The sequence below is a fragment of the Elephas maximus genome, chromosome 8, assembly GCF_024166365.1.
Source record: "Elephas maximus indicus isolate mEleMax1 chromosome 8, mEleMax1 primary haplotype, whole genome shotgun sequence".
In the NCBI taxonomy this organism is placed as follows: domain Eukaryota; kingdom Metazoa; phylum Chordata; class Mammalia; order Proboscidea; family Elephantidae; genus Elephas; species Elephas maximus.
The window spans coordinates 18,417,345-18,434,301 of NC_064826.1; the positions used below are offsets into that span (position 1 = coordinate 18,417,345).

At 39.5% G+C, this 16,957-nt stretch overlaps 1 protein-coding gene across 5 annotated transcripts in view; it reads right to left on the reverse strand.

The window, feature by feature from the left end:
* Positions 1-1,734: 1,734 nt before the first annotated feature.
* Positions 1,735-16,957, reverse strand: part of MKLN1 (muskelin 1) — a 363,210-nt gene continuing 347,987 nt past the window's right edge. For 4 of the 5 annotated variants that reach the window (XM_049893182.1, XM_049893181.1, XM_049893185.1 and 1 more), the window contains one exon: positions 1,735-11,609. In XM_049893182.1, the coding sequence (XP_049749139.1) occupies positions 11,488-11,609 (122 nt within the window). In that variant the 3' untranslated portion in view covers positions 1,735-11,487. The remainder of the gene's footprint in view (positions 11,610-16,957) is intronic. The other variant, XM_049893184.1, reaches the window with a different exon arrangement.

A 16,957-nucleotide genomic window follows, 5' to 3' on the forward strand; every position in this document is an offset into this window, starting at 1 on the left:
TACTTACATAACAGTTGGAGAAAGTGAGGCAGAGGAGTTGAAACCGTGCCCAGTGCTACACAGTGGTCACTGGTGGATCTAAAAAACGATTCCCGACTCCTGCCCCGGGGCTACCCATCCTCCAGCCCAAGTTCAGAGAGCAGCTGTACAACGTGTGTTATGCGTATCTTCACGTAGCCTGTCTCCTCTCCCGGGATGTGCCAACCAGCAAAAACTACCACGCCACACTGGAATGGCCACTTAGAGCTTGTCCCTCTTCCCTGTAGTAATGATGTCTCTGGAGAGAATATGGCTGGCTGCTTTTCCTGTGTGAAAGCCCAGCGGGGGCAGGGGGCTCCCCTGTGGATATCAGAGTGAAAACAGGAGCTCCAAATATCATCCTTTGCTACCCCAACTCTCCCCTCTTCCTCTTCTCCTTCCAAGACATCCGAAAGAAAAGGAAGATGTGGCGGAACGCGTGCTGTGAAAGGAAAGGAGTGTATGAACCGATGCTTAAATTCCTGCCAAGACTCACATGTAAGACAGGCTTCGGGACGGTTGTCAGTTGGCCCCTCCAGTCTCGCCTTCAGAATCTGTCTGAAGAGCGAGTGGTAAGAGCGCTGTCTTCATTAGCAGAGTGAACATTTTGTTGGCACTTGCTATGCAATTTCTGTGCGTGCTGTGGTGGTCTTTTATGAGAAGTGTATGTATACCTGGCCGTTTTCCTGTGAGACGCTGGATTATGTTCCTTGGGCAAATGGAAGCTCCTATGGTAGGACCTTCCAATCCCTGCTGGCCTCCACACTAGTTTGACCTGGGAGCAGCTGACATCTCAACTGCATTTCACACAAAGCTTTGTTTATTGCTGTCTTCTCACCAGTAGACGGACAAATATATCAGGGGAAGCAGGTGGCGTGCCAGTTTGATCCTTTTGAGTTAATTCGCTAGAGGATTAACCAAGGAAGGGCCAACTCCTTACCTTATCACTGCACGTCATGCTTTCCTGTTCTGAGAACCCAAATGTCATTTATGAGCCGTGCTCAAAGCACACCCTCGAAATGAATGCTATGCGGTACGATATGTTTGATTTGCAAACTGAGAAAACATCCTCCTGATTTTGAATACAATCACGCGACAACTTACTCCAAAATACAGGATCACAAAGCTTACAAGCATAAACCAGATCAGGAGCTGACAAAGGCCAAGAGGAGACCTTGGTATTGAGGGAGGCTGATCAGCTCAGCCCTAGCAATCCAGGGCACTCTGTTTCTTTCCTCCTCACTGGGGACATGGATCCAGAATTTTTCCAACTTTGTAATACCTCCAGGTTCTCTCCTCTTTAGATCTTTTATCTATTTCACATCTATTTTTTTCTTCTCGTTTCTACCTGGTACAAGTATATCCCCTTAAAGAAAACCTGGGAAACAAAAATCCGAATTTACAGAACAGATAAAATAGGGATGTTATTAATCAATGGAAGACAGAAAAACATTTTATGAACTACTTTACCAGTGTTCATTAAAACGGAAACCTCCCCAAGAAACTCTGAGACTCACCAGTACTTCTTTATTTCAGCATCGTCTCAAAGGAAAACGCTCGAAAGGTCCTTCTACAGTTTATCATTTTCCATCTTTGAAAGCCTGAATAAAACTCACCTTTCTGAGGGAAAAATATAATAACTGTAAAGTATGGAATATTTTAAAAGTTGACTTCAGAAGTAGTTTCAGCAAACAAGAGACATCTTGCAGTGTCCATATATAATTTTTTATTAAGAAAAAATGAACAAAATACATTCTTTCTCCATATGTACATTACATACAACATAATTCTACAATGGCAACTGTTCAGCAGATCACTCGTTTATTTATTCACAAAGTAGTATTAACACGTTACCAAACCTAGATCAGAAAATTACTTGCACTAAAGAAAAACCAAAAACCTAAAAAGTCCATACAGATTGGACGTAAGTAAGGTAAACCAGAGGGGCTGAAAGAGGGTGAGAAGACTATAGCACACACTGGCATCGCCCACTGATGACTCAGAACCACCGTGCTGTCAGGGGAGGCCTGAACATGCCCAAGATGCATCTCTGTTTAAGGGCGCCGGCTGTACCTCATGCCGGCTTTTCCAGAGTTCCCTAGTGATGTCCACTTCCGATCTGGGTGCTTTAGGGTACAGTCCTAACCCCGTGTTGCCACGGAAGGCTGCAGTTTTCTCCTCCACACACCAAGAAAAGGGATTTCAGCTGAAATACTATTAAGCTGCAAAATTTCTGAATCCTCCCTGGCAAGCAGAGTAATAATTTTGGGGGGCGGGGTGAGGGGGGAGAAATTTGCTTAAGCATGGTAAGGAGATCTTGTCTCAGGGACATCTTGCCTGTATCTATGTTCATTTTGTCTGTGGCTTTTGTATTGGCCCTTGAAAAGCACTTCATCTTTTTGGGGTGTGAGTTTAATTATGGCTACATAAAGTCCATCTCAAAGGAGAAAGCTTCCCTTGGTATGAACATGCCCACACAGCTACAACAGAGCACAAAGGGCTTAAACATTCAAATGGGCCTCAGGGATGAAATTTCCAATGACACGAACAAGGCAGTTCCCTAGAGCTTAGCAGTGTATGACATCCACGGTTCAGGCTTAAAGACACAGATCAGTAGAATTATTTTCAGGCTATTTAGAAAAATGGACCCCTGGTTAAGAGATTGGCTGCTAACCAAAAGGTCCACAGTTCAAATGCACCAGCTGCTCCTTGTAAACCCTATGAGGCAGTTCTACTCTGTCCTATAGGGTCGCTATAAGTCAGAATTGACTCAACGACAGCAGGTTTATTTAGGAAAGGGCAATGCTTAAAGCAATATAAGTTAGGGTGGGGACAAGTGTTTACACCCTGGTCCTCATACATGTGGTAAAAGACAACGAGAATGGCTGTGTCGAAAAAAAAAAAAAAAAAAGTGCCCTTTCTGGCTTTTACCATGTTGGGTAACGGAAAGAAGTCAGGAAAAACACAGGGAAAAGGTCTCATCGGTTAACTGATAGTCGTTTTCTGTCTTTACACTTAGTAATTTTCTTTGATAAGCATAATATTTTTATAATCACAAAATCAATAAATGTTATTTTTTAAAGTTTCCATAAAAGATAGTGAACGCTCTCCAGCTTTCTGACGCACTAGCTGCTGTAACACCAGGTTTCCAGTCCAGGAGATATTTGAAGAAAGACAGGAAGCTACCCACAGCATTAATAAGCAGACGGGAAGGACAGGTTCTATTAGCTATAGACTCAATTGTACTCATAGAATTTCCAGCTCGGGTTCTGCTGAGCCATCTCTGTTTGAAGGTTTCTTAACTTCTAGCCACTACCCAGTAAAACCCAGTAGGCAGTTCTAATTTAGAAAATAAATAAAAGAGTTGACTTAAAAAAAAATTCCAACATCTGTCCCAAGCTGCAATATGAATATGCCATTTAGGAAAGATGGAATACTGTTTGTCACCAAAAACAAAAAGGTAGTCCTCATCTTGGCTTTCCTGTACTCTTCTCGTGAGTCAGAGCCTCAACTGTACATAGCTTTTGGAGTGGCAGCGAGGGATTCTCTTTGAAAAAGAAAAAAAAATGTATACATCCATAAAGGAATCTGCTCATAGAAAAACGTCACATTATTTTGCAACTTCTAAGTTGAGCTGATGACTCTACATAAACAATAATTAACATTATGCTATCTAATGTATTCCTTTCAAAAGATATTTCACACACGTCAAACACGTAAGCTGGCTTAAAGAATAATACAATCACAGCATCTCTTGGCCAGGCTAAATGTAATTCTTTGGAAAAGAAGTCCATTTTTATTTCTCTAAATGGATGTTACAATTGTGAAACAAAATAATTAACAACTGGGTAGTCATCAAAAACATTCTGCTAGGGAAAAAAAATCTCAAGAAGTAGATACTTAAAAAAAAACAAACACAAATGTGTGTGTGTGTGTATATATATATATATCTGTATCTGCCCACAGACAACTACTCATATTTACCCTTTTGGACTTTGATATCCTATTATCAAATACGGGGTTAGGTCACTATTGCTTTAATATGTACATATAAAAATATGGCAAGACTTTACAAAGGTAGAAATACCTTAGGGTTTCTAAAACAGGCAATTTAGAAATGTAAAGCCACGTATCTCTGTCCTGAGTTTTCCCACTGTCATTCTCAGGAAGAAAGGTAACCGTAACAACTACAAGGCAATGTGCCCAAACAGTCACCTGCCAGCATCTGATGCGATGGCCCTGATGGTGTAAGATGCTCTCCTTTTTGTTGCAATTAAATCTATATACTCTGCCATCTACAGTGAAACCGGAAAGACTTATTCTAGATACCTTCTTTAATTAATTACTTTGTCAATGTGAAGGAGATCTAAAGAATAAGCCAAAATTATTCTATGCGTCTAACATCAAGCCCAGAACTCAGGTATTTCACGGCAAAGTAGAATAAACAGAGACCCTCAGGATTATGTACAATTAATTTATTTTAAAGCACAGAAACTAATTTGATGTGCATTCAATTCTGTATGGGTTATAGGTTAGACATCAAATTGACCACTTTCTTCCTATTTTAAAGGGCTAGAAAATGAATGCTAACCAAATGACATTAGCTAAACCATAACAAAGACTGTCTTGAGATTTGTTAAACAAGGAGAGAAATCAAGTTCAAAATTGGCTACTTCAGCAACTCCTTGATCATGCACACAGGCCTGTTCAGCATACCACACACAGAGCGTTTCTCCTTCCTGCCAACTAATTTGGCATTCATGAAGCACTGAATGAAGCTGAAGAGTGATGGTCTCCTCAGGCTGGCATTCACGTGGCAGACAGCTCAGATAGCCAGGCTCACTGCTGTGAATCAAGCATCCCAGATGGTAGCGAGCGTGTTGAAGGAAGAGCTTTAACTAGATGAATAAGCAAGTCTCATGGGAGCCCCCAACTGCATGTTAAAATGTCCTATTGCTGTTTTTCCCTCTGGATCTTGACCCAGGAACTGGCTGTGCGTTAAGAAACTGCTCACCTAGTTTAGATCTAGAGGCCATTATCCTGGGGTTTCTGTTTTAAGATTTCTAACAGCTATTTGGAGCCCTGGTGGCACAGTTGTTAAGAGCTCAGCCACTAACCAAAAGATCGGCAATTCAAATCCACCAGCTGCTTCTTGGAAACCCTATCAGGCAGTTCTACTCTGTCCTATAGGGTCACTATGAGTCAGAATCGATGGCAACAGGTTTGGTTTTGTTTTTTTTAGCAGCTATTTGGAAGAAGGCGAGAAAGATAACTAACCAAGAAATGCTGTTTTCCAAAGACTATTCAGAGTAGCGGAATATTCTGGAAACATGAGCCCTCATTCCTTTTGAAAGCCTTCTTAACAGCAATGCATTAATAAAAATTGTGAATTTTCTTTTTCACTTAGATTTGTAGACCTTCAAGTCCATGAACAAAAAGCCCGTCTTTCCTTCTCTAACATATCCACATTCTTCTCTCTACCTCTCTTCCTGAAGGTCAATACTTCCAAGTCAAAAGAAAAGTTTAGATGGGCAAAATAGGACACTGTACCCAAATGTTTAAAAATTCATTGAGACTGCTTGGGCAGCACATAAAAAAGAAGCCAAATTATTTCATAACTATATATGATGTCTTAAAACTCCTCTACTTTCCTGCTAAACATGTTCCCCCCTTTTTGGTCAAGACTCCATAGTTGTCAGATAATAAAAAAAAAAAAAGGCCACATAAAATTCTGTTTTCCATGAAGCTAGGCAACGTCTGAGGAAATGTTGTGTACTAGCAAATCGTATTGCCCGATAACAATTCTAATGTGGAAGATAAACTAGAACCATCCTTTGATTTTTTTGCCTTTTTAAGTTCTGAATTGGGGTCCAGTTCAAGATCTATAGCTCTGCAGTTCTACCCGACAGAAGGCATATAGCAGTATGTTTTCCCACAAAGGCATTTCTCTCTGCACCACCAGAAAATCTGATTGACTTTAACCTCTAATGACTCTTTTGGTTAAGGGGTAAAGAAGCTATTGTCAGAGGATTTTATCACAGGCTATGGTTGGGAATAAGATTTGGAATTTGAGCTAAATTCACATTCTTAAGGGAGACAGACTTTTATATGGCTGCATTTTTTTTTTTTTTTTAAGGAAGAAAACAAAAAAGACTATCAACCATTTCATAGAAATCAAAGCCATTCCTAATAGTTAACTATATCAGAAATTGAAAGTCAATTGTTAGGACAAACTCCAAGTCTACTTCAGCAGAAAATCACTGCTACTTAGAGGAAGTGGTGGGGCGGGGGGGGAGGGAGGGAGTTAAAAAAAAAAAAGGCTAAAAAATACAATAAAAAGAAAAGACACTAGGCAAATGGAAATTCTGGTGGTATGCTGAATTCCATGACCTCTCCTATGAAACCTGTACCTTGCCAATGGTTCTATGATAGTTCTTCCTACTGCCAGGAAAAGAAAACCCAGGCTCCTTTATTAAGCTGCCACAGCCATTATTTTTACCATCCTTCAACTGGAAATGACTCAAGCATTTTTACAGTGACAATTGAATGCTATCAATTCTTTAATAACATACAACTTCTTATTTCACTATTCTGTCATCAAGAACAAGGATAACAGAGCACGATTGCCTCAGAATGAGCATGACTCTTTCACGCTGTACATTAAACAATGCCACAAGGAAAAAAAAAAGTTAAATCAGCTAAGGAAAATAACGGAAACCCAAGTCACGGTATTTGCTGGGCAAGAGGGGTTAATCGAAGTTAAAAAAAAAAAATCACATGTAAATAAAATTCCTATACTCGCATTTTTTTGGGGAAAAATAAGAAGAGCATTTTGTGAGGAAACCAATACACTGCAATAATGAGTCCCCCCAAAACAAAGGATGGCATCATCATTCAGCTGAGCTGGCAGGCACCCAGTAATTATTTCAACAAACTTGGAAACATTCACTTTCAATGGACATACCTCCAGATCAGAAGTTCTGGATTAGCCAAGTCATTTCAGCACTAAGTCAAATCACAGGGAGACATAAGCCACAGGCAAACACCACAGAAGAATGTCATCTGACTTCAGATGCAATACAAAAACCTCTGAGTGAAAGACCTCCAAGTCATTGTCATATAAAGACCCTCTCTGATACTCCTCTAACAACTATCAACGTTTTCTGGGGAGCCTGCACTTTCCAGATCAAGGACTATTCCAGGAACTAAAAACTAGGAGAAAATTCAGGTCAGCATTTCTGCAAAAGGTCAAGATTCTGGGTGAACATGGCTTTTTAAGAAAACAAGGGCTAGGAAAGGTATATTTTTATAGCTACATGATTTTGTCTGGAGTACGTTCTTACAGTCCCTCCCACTGAAATCACTTCAAACCTGCCAAACCCAATTCTTGACTCTCAACGCAACATTCAACCAGCTAAGGAGTTAATGCAACTTTCACTCAAGAACTAATTAAATGACCTATAATTTTCCAACAAGTTCCACTTGGTGTTAAGAATAATTATAAGTTCTTCATGTAATTACCATGAATTGAGTCTAATTCTGAGGATAAAGTCTGGAATATACTCCTTTCTAAGTGTTTTCTGATGCTTTTAAAATATCACTCCCAATCTCTGATTAAATGCCTCAAGCTAATTTTTGTTTGTAGGTTACATTTTAAATCCCTGTGTCATTAAATGAAATTTTGTTAAGCCACTGGAATGATAAAACTGTCAATCATTTCTATACAATGTACATACTTCACCCAAGAATACAGTTTTACAAGCTTAAACAAATCACCGAACTCTAAAACTGACAGATCTTTCTATGATAGACCAGTGGTTGAACTTTCTAATGTTTTCTGTAAGTTTTTACTTGCTAATCATAGACCCTTGTGGCATAGTGGTTAAGTGCTACGGCTGCTAACCAAAGGGTTGGCAGTTCAAATCCGCCAGGCGCTCCTTGGAAACTCCGTGGGGCAGATCTACTCTGTCCTATAGGGTCGCTATGAGTCGGAATCGACTCGACGGCACTGGGTTTGGTTTTTTGGTTTGGAATCAAAGACAGCTGAGTTTTAGTATAAAGGGTAACCAGGGTAAGACACTGACCTCAATACAGTTAAACCTGTCTGTCAGCTTTAGCACAAAGGTGGGCACCCAAGCATGAATTCCTCTGCTTGAATAAGAGTGATGTACTTCGAATTAATCAAACTGGCCCCATGAGGTCTCTGTCATTCTATAAAATAAAATGCAAATACATTTGAAAAGTGTCTTGCAAATTAGATTATTTCTCATGAAGTAAAACTGTTGAAAATAATACTAAAGATGTGGTTTATTTCTGGTTGAGAATAACATATGTTCCATCGGCAAAAAGAGAAATGGGAGTAAGGTTGAAGCTCCCAGGTTGAAGCTAGGGATAATGAAATTGAGTAAACGTATCCCACTAACCCATGCTTCCAAGTATCAGCCAGGTGTTTCAATCTGGGAATCACCAGGCTAGAATAAAAGAATTGTTAAGTAGTATGCTTAAATACCAGGCTACCTAAACGATGTACTGAAATACCCCATCAGATTGCTGAAATTATCATATTCTGCTGAAATTCTTGGAGACACACATAGCTCCTCACAGACCGTAAACAAGCTCCAAATCAGAGTTCCGATCTGAAATGCTGTGAGCACTCTCAATCCTGACCATGGACGTAACGAAGCCTTAAATTTTCAACAACCGTTACCAGCAGTGCCCCGTTAACGCGTCAAGGTACAAATTCTGACTTCCCTAGTTAATAACTTCCTCAATAAGTCTATCTCACTTAAGCAACAATACACAGATCACTGTGATTCAAGCCCATTTAAACATGATAATGAAAAAAAAAAAAGATTTTTTTCCAGAAATGGATAAAAGTTCCACTGAAACAAATTTTAGGGAAAGATGAAATTGAAACAAGCATGTGTTTTCAAAGAAGCTAGTAGGGAGACAGGTGAAAACAAAACAAAAAGGATTGCTGAGATAAGGGGCAGAATTTCCTCCAAATAATACAGAGCCTAAGATGCTGACGAAAAATGATTAAGAAGGCGCTGTTAAAAAACAAAAAGGGGGAAAAAAAAAAAAACACCAACAAAAAACAATGGTATAAGGAAGCAGAACTTCATTTGGTTATATTTTTAAAGTGCTAGAATTCAAATAAGCAAATCTAGAGTGTTTACATCTAGAGATCTTACCAAGCTCTTCCCTATGAATCCTGATGTGTCCCTGTCCCCACAAAACGAGTTGGAACAGGCTACAATATTAGCAGTATTAGCATTCTGTGCTCCTGACTGCCGCTCAGGAGAATCAGTGCATGAAACTGGTAGTGTGTGAACAGACTGTGTTTACCCAACTGCAATGCCAACTAGCTGCTCTGCAGCTACACAATTTCATACTTAAGGAATTATACACTATACCTCTCACAAGAGTAGGTATAAATCTCATTGTTTAATAAATCACTGCTGACTGCTTTGGGATGCTTAAAAAGCCAGAGTCCAAGATTCAAGCCAAACCCTCCCCCTCCCCCAAATAAAACTCTGCAATGAAGACAGAGTGAAGAGGGATCTCGCTGTCTCATTCCTACTTGAGACTTTTTGAGAGTACAGGCCAATTTCTTCTATCTTCCTTTGGTGAGGCCTAATCTTGCTCTTCAGGAACGTACTCAATTCCATAAAGTCATTCACTCACGAGAGCTACTGAATGGTGAACATTTATCATACTGAGCATGCTTTAAACCTGGTTATCAGCTGTACACAGCACACCTTGTGAGCACATGGCAGCACCAGTCAAACACAGGTTTCCTCCTGCATTCCACAGCACCTCATGGGAAAAACTACACCTCTCTCCCCCAACAAATATAGAACAGTGGAAAAGTCCATCTGTCATACACTTTCCTTTGGTTTAATCGAAAAACATTTGCAACATTTTTTTTTCCCTTTTCTCCATTTAAAAAAAAAGGCTGGTCTGGCAAGACTTTGGACATGTTATCGGGAGGGACATCATGCTTGGTAGAGCGTCAGTGATAAAGAGGAAGACCCTCGATGAGATGGACTGACACAGTGCTGCAACAATACACTCCAGCATAATAATGTGAGGATGGCACAGTGTTTCGTTCTGTTGTATGTAGGGTCGCTATGAGTTAGAACCAATTCGATGGCACCTAACAACAAATGGGCTGAATGAAATGCCTGTCGGCTGTACTCCATTAAACAACCACAAACTATTACTCTTAAAAACAGCAGCATAGAGAAACAGATGTAGGGAATCAACATGTATGGAAATAAATGAAAGGGTTGTTGTTGGGTGCGTGTGGTTGTTAGGTGCATGTGCCTCTATGACAGCACGAGAAATGGAAGCCCTGGTTCTGCACAACTCTACCAGAGAAAAAGAGCAATTTTCTTTCAAAATTGTTACAAAGGTATCAATGAGCATATTAATCACTACTAGATCCCTTTGGCTGGCCATTTTTAGAGTGGTTCTTAAAGGTTCACCCCTAAACTACACAAGTCTTGGTAGTTTAAGATTTCTGTGAATCAAAGCCAGATGCGAGCTATTGTAACATCTACTATAAAATATATCATCATAGAAATATTGTATCTCAATCTCAATATTTTTTAGTTCTATGACAAGGAATGCAATTTTGAGCCCTCTGTACCTCCTATAAAACAAACAAAAAACCCAAACCCACTGCCACTGAGTTGAATCCGACTCATAGCTACCCTGAAGGACAGAGTAGAACTGCCCCATAGGATTTCCAAGGCTGTAAATCTTTACAAAAGCAGGCGGCTACATCTTCCTCCTGCGGAGCAGCTGGTGGGTTCAAACTGCCAACCTTTCAGTTAGCAGCTGAGTGCCTAACCACTGCACCACCGAGGCTCCTTATACCTCCTATAGTTTAATGTAAAACAAAACTCAAGTCAAGAGAGACACATATATCACCTTAACATACATCAGCTGTCCTACGGAACTATATACCTGTTAAGAATGAACAGCTGTGCAATGTGAGGTAACGTAAAATGGGAGGAGAGGAGGAAGAATAAAGGCCAAACAACCCAACAACAATGGCAAAATTCAAAATTCTTATAGCTATGAGTCTGTTAATAGTGCCTATTTCTCCCAATAAAAAATACAATAAAATAAAAATCAGAAAAAGGAAACACTGCCTGGATATTTTTTCTTTTACACTCATTAATTCTTAAAAGTGAGAAAAAAATATATATATTTAAATGGAAAGTATACCAATTTTACTTTATTAGCCTAATTTAGGAATGGGATGAGAAGAATGGGGTCGCAGTTAGGTGTGGAGGAGGAGGAGGAGGAGGAGGGGTAAAACTCGTGGTGGTAAAGGTTCCTTCAAAACTCTGGTGCGGTCCTCAACTGCTGCAGCCTCATCGCTGGGCCAGAGAGTTGACATCCAAAATACCGAAAGCAGACTCCTGTTTTCCATTTCTGTGTCCACTGCCTCTTCAATTACAGTGTGATGAGGTCTACCAGGTTGCCTTTGGGAGGGGTCATGCTGTCAGGAAAGAAATTTACTAAGGTGTCAAAGAGCTGAGTTCTCTGAGCATAGGTGTGATCCACGTCCGAAAAGCCTAGTGAAGGAGAGACACAAAGAAACTCATCTATTGTGTTGAAAATGCAACATGTCACAGAAAAGCCAGTTGAGAAAAACAGCAATACATAATGGAAAAACCAACACCGCAACCAAAGCAGGCTGTAAAATCGGACAGACACGGATTCTGACCCCAGTTCTACTATCTGGCAGTGGTGTGATCTTATGTATAAATTACTCAGCCTTTCTGGAACTGTTTCTTCAGCTGGAAATGCGTGATAATCCTGTTTATTCAAAGGGTTATTTTGCAGATTAAATACAATGACATGAGAAGCACTTAGCAGAATGACTGACACTTCAGTAACTAATAGTGCTTTCCCTTCTATTCCTTACATGCTTTTTTCTCTCTAGTCCACTGAGAAAATGTCACTGTTTTCTAACTTTAATGCTCCTGACTGATTAAAAAAAGTTCTCAAATTAAAAGAATCTTTAGAAAGAGGCCTAAAATGATCAAGACCCTGAGAGCTGGAAAGGGTCTTAAAGAACTGAGTGAAACACAGATGGATGCAGGGAACTAACACATGTCCAGTATGTAGAATGGCACCTGGCATATGGTCAATACCAACTTTTATGGGCTCACATGCTGGGCTCTATGCTAGGCACACGTTATGTGAGAAACAGCAATGAACTTTTATCAAGATGGATATTAGAAATGGATTACATTCTTGAAGATTTTCCTCCCTTTAATCTCTATTAAACATTTAATTTTCAAGTTCACTACAGTCAAAGGAATATTCTATGAGATGTCTCTTTCTTTTGGTCAGCTGGTGCACTGATCCCAGCTGCTTCAATTTTCTTATGCAAGCATGAGGTATGTAAATAAGTAAGATACGTAAACTAGTCTTTTGACTTTCCCTGTCCCAGCGATAGATAACTGAGACACGAGAGCCCTATTATTGTCATTAAAAACAGAAATAGAGCCATAAAAAGTTATATATGCCATGATGTTCAGTGAAGACTCTCAATTGCCACTCAACTTAAAATAGTTTTAAATTCAATATGTTTTTTAATCTTGCAAAGAACAGGAACAGAACAGAAAATTGTCAAGGATACCTGTTTCCTGGAAGGAAAATAAACAATGCTTCAAGAAAACCACATTCCTTTTTTAAAAAAATTTATTATTTTTTCTTTTTTTTGTGATTTAGGTGAAAGTTTACAGAGCAAATTGTTACGTGACATTGGCTGTCAGCCCTGCAATGTGTCAACACCCTCTCCTTCTCCACCCTGGGTTCCCTGTTTCTATTTCTCCAGTTTTCCTCCCTCTTACTGTCTTCTCGTCTTTCCTTTTGGGGTGGTGTGCACATCAGTCTCATATATATACATAACTGAACTATGAAGCAAGTACCTCATGTGTGTTATTGCTGGCCTTACAGACCTGTTTAATCTTTGGCTGAAGGGTGAACTTCAGGAGTGACTTCAGTTCTAAGTTAAAAGCATATCCAGGAGCCATATTCTCAGGGTTTTTCCAGTCTCTGTCAGACCAGCAAGCCTGTTTTCATGTGTGTGTGTGTGTGTGAATTTGGATTTTGTTCTTCATTTTTCTCCTGCTCTGTCGTGGACCTTCTATTGTGATCCCTGCCAGAGTAGTTGGTAATATTAACTGGGTACCATCTAGATGTTCTGGGCTCAGTCTGGTGGAGGTTGTGGTCCATTAGTCCTTTGGACTAATCTTGCTCCTGTGTCTTTGGTTTTCATCATTCTCCTTTGCTCCTGCCAGGATGGGACCAATAGATATATCTTGGATGGCCGCTCACAGGCTTTTAAGATCAGTTGCTGCTCACCACGGTCAGATGTAGAACATTTTCTTTATAGTCTATGTTACGCCAGTTGAGCTAGATGTCCCCCGAGAACATGGTCCTTAACCCTCAGCCCAGTAGCTTGCTCCCTCAGGGCGTTTGGATGTGTCTGTGAAGCTTCTATGACTCTGCCCTATTATTATTACTATTTTCAGCTTGAGGGCAAATGTGTTTACTCCTTTGAGCTGATTTAGCAAAGCCTACTATCATATCATAGAAATGAATAGAAGAAAATACTCCAAAATATTAATAAAGTTTATCTTTAAATGGTGGGACTATAAGTATTATTTTTTCCTGTTTCATACTTGTCTGGGTTTTCTAAATTGCTGTGTTCTCAACTTTTTATTTTGGAAATTTCAAACCTACAGAAAAACTTCTAAGAATAGTACAATAAACACACCTATATCCTACACCTAGATTCATCGACTGTTAAGAATTTTGCCATAAGCATTCTCATTCCTCCCTCTCTCCTTCCCCACTCCCTTCCCTCTCTCTTGACACTGTCCGTCTGTCCATCTACCCATCTATCTATCTATCTACACACCACTCATGTTTTTGTGGAACCACTTGAGAGTAAATTGTGGACATCTTCACCCCTAAATACTTGAGCTCATTTCACCTAACAAGGATAAGAACACCTACTATTTAATTATTCAGGAAATTTAAACATTTTTTGATGTCCCAATATTCTTCTTTTATCATTTCCCCCACTGATCTAAATCCAATCTAAGATTACACACCGCAATTAGTTTTCAAGTCTCTAGTCTGGAGTCTGGAACAGTTTCTCAGCCTTTGTCTTTTATGATACTATTATGTTCGAAGAGTTCAGAACATTTGTGTAGTTGACTGTGCTCATTTTGGGTTGTCTGTTTCCTCATGATTAGATTCAGGTTATAGAGCTTTGGCAAGAACACTAAGTAAGTGACACTGTGTCCTTCTCAGTGCATCACCTCAGAAGGCATGGGGTATCAGTCTGTCCCAATATTGATGATGTGAACATTCTTTGATCCCTGGTTAAGTTGGTGTATGCCAGGTTTCTTCACTATAAAGGTGCCCTTTTCCACCTTTGTAATTAAAAAGCTATGGTAGAGAAAGGGAAACCCTGGTGGCATAGTGGTTAAGTGCTACCGCTAACCAAAGGGTCAGCAGTTCAAATCCACCAGGCGCTCTTTGGAAACTCTATGGGGCAGTTCTACTCTGTCCTACAGGGTCGCTATGAGTCGGAATCGACTCGATGGCACTGGGTTTGGTTTGGTAGAGAAAGAGGGCTTGAGGCTGTAAATATCCTGTGTCCCCAAGAGACCTATACTCAGTGCTTTTTGCACTGACTGATCAGTCCTGCCTGAAACAACTACTGGAAAATGATAGAGACTTTCTAACTCTTCCATTCCTTCTACATGTATTGGCTGGCATTCTATTGTAAAGAGCTTTTTCTTTTCCTCCTACCATTTTATTTACTTGTTTGCGTCAATATGTACCCATGGATTCATTTTTTGTCCAATGTGTTCTTACTCATTACTGTCATTTTTCATTGTGATACTTAGACTGTCCTAGTTTGGCCAGTGAGAGCTCCTTCAGGCTGGCTGCTGTGTCTTCTGAAATGTCCCCATTAGTTTTTAAGCACTTCCTTACTTTCAGGCACAGCTCATCTTTACACAGCTCTGGAATCAGCCATTTGGCTAAGGAGTCCAAATTCCTCTCAGTGGAGAATGGCATTTAGCCCATCAGCTGTGCTCATTTCTGGTTGTGCCTAGGCCATTACACACACACATACTTTCATTGTGAATTCCAATTAAAAAAAAATAACAGAACCACAGAATTCATCCTCTCCTTACTCCATTCCATATTTCTATCTCCTTTTTCCCACTTAAAAGAACTCTGACTCCCAGCAACTTCATTATTTTTACTCATTTGATCAACATAAAACAGACACAAAACAAGTTGTGGAATTACTATACCCATACCATTACCAAGGAAAACCTCAAAATTTGTTTTTAGAACATATCCCACTAAGAGTACACACTCAAAGCACTGCACTAAAAAAGGCTCAGCTCTTTTTTTTCCTTTTGTGTGATTATAAAACCAATTTGATAAACAAGTTTCTTTGTTTCTACCATCTTTAGGGTTTTTTCCCTCCATTAATTTCATTTTCTAAATCTGTAAAAATTTCATGGTATATTTTAAAAGAGAAGATATTATATAATAGTGCTACAATGAAGTAACATGATTTTCATGAGATCAAATGATTTGGAAGGGAATGAACCGCTGAGCTGCTACTGTGTGCTAGGTGCTTAATGTATGACCACATTTCATTGTCACAAAAAGTCAATGTAGTTATCATAAACTGCACTTTCAGATGAGACTACTAAGATTAGAGAAATTCAGTAATTTAATAAGCTACAGAGGGAAGAGATGCAATGTGTGCTTCAAACCCATTTATTTTTATTAACAAATATTCATGGAGTGCTTATTAAGTTGCAGGGAACATGCTAAATAAGCTCATTTAACACTCAGATGAACACCTTTTATTTTTATCCTGCATTTTGCCAATGAGGAAACGGAAACTAACACCATCATCAGATAAATGGCTAAGTCATGGTACTCCCATTTTAGGACATATTATGTATCCCTTAATAAGAATGTGATAGATCTAGTGTAATTTCATGGAAATATCTCTAAGCCACATCAAGTAAAAGAACAAACACCACATTATGTTGCAGAGTAAATGGTTTTACATTATGTAAAAAATAAAACCAGCGTACACAAAACTATACATTTTTATGAGTGTGTGTGAAAATGTATTATGCATATATATAAAACAAAAAAAAACCCCAAACCCAGTGCCATCGATTCCGACTCATAGTGACCCTACAGGACAGAGCAGAACTGCCCCACAGAGTTTCCAAGGAGCGCCTGGAGGATTCGAACTGCCAACCCTTTGGTTAGTAGCTGTAGCACTTAACCACTACACCACCAAGGTTTCCATATATATATATATATATATATATGCTATGGATATGCTGGGCATGGCTGTGTGTGTGCGTGTGCGTGCGCATGCATGTGTGTCTCTGTGTTGTAAAACTCTGCCAGATATAGCAGATATGGGTGGTTACACCTTAGAAGAGGGGATAGAGACTAAAGAAGTCATTCAATGAGAATCTTAAGCTCTTTCTGTATTTGATTTTTTTTTTTTTAAACAACACATTTAAAAAGGGGCAGAAGTCTGGGAAACTCATCCAGAGTATCCATAGAAACATGACTATTTAAACGGCAGAGCAAGGACCAAAAGGTTGGACTGATGGTAAACCTCACGCTCCTAATCATGAAGTTATCTATCTATCACTTTATGTCCACCATAAAATGAAGTGACAGATTAAATGCTCAGAGTAGTGGAACCTTGGAAAGTTCGTGGTAGTGTGTTGTCATGCTGTTAGGTGCCATCGAGTCGATTCTGACTCATAGGAACCCTATATACAACAGAACGAAACACTGCCCCGTCCTGAGCCATAAAAAAAAAAAAAAAAATCTTCCC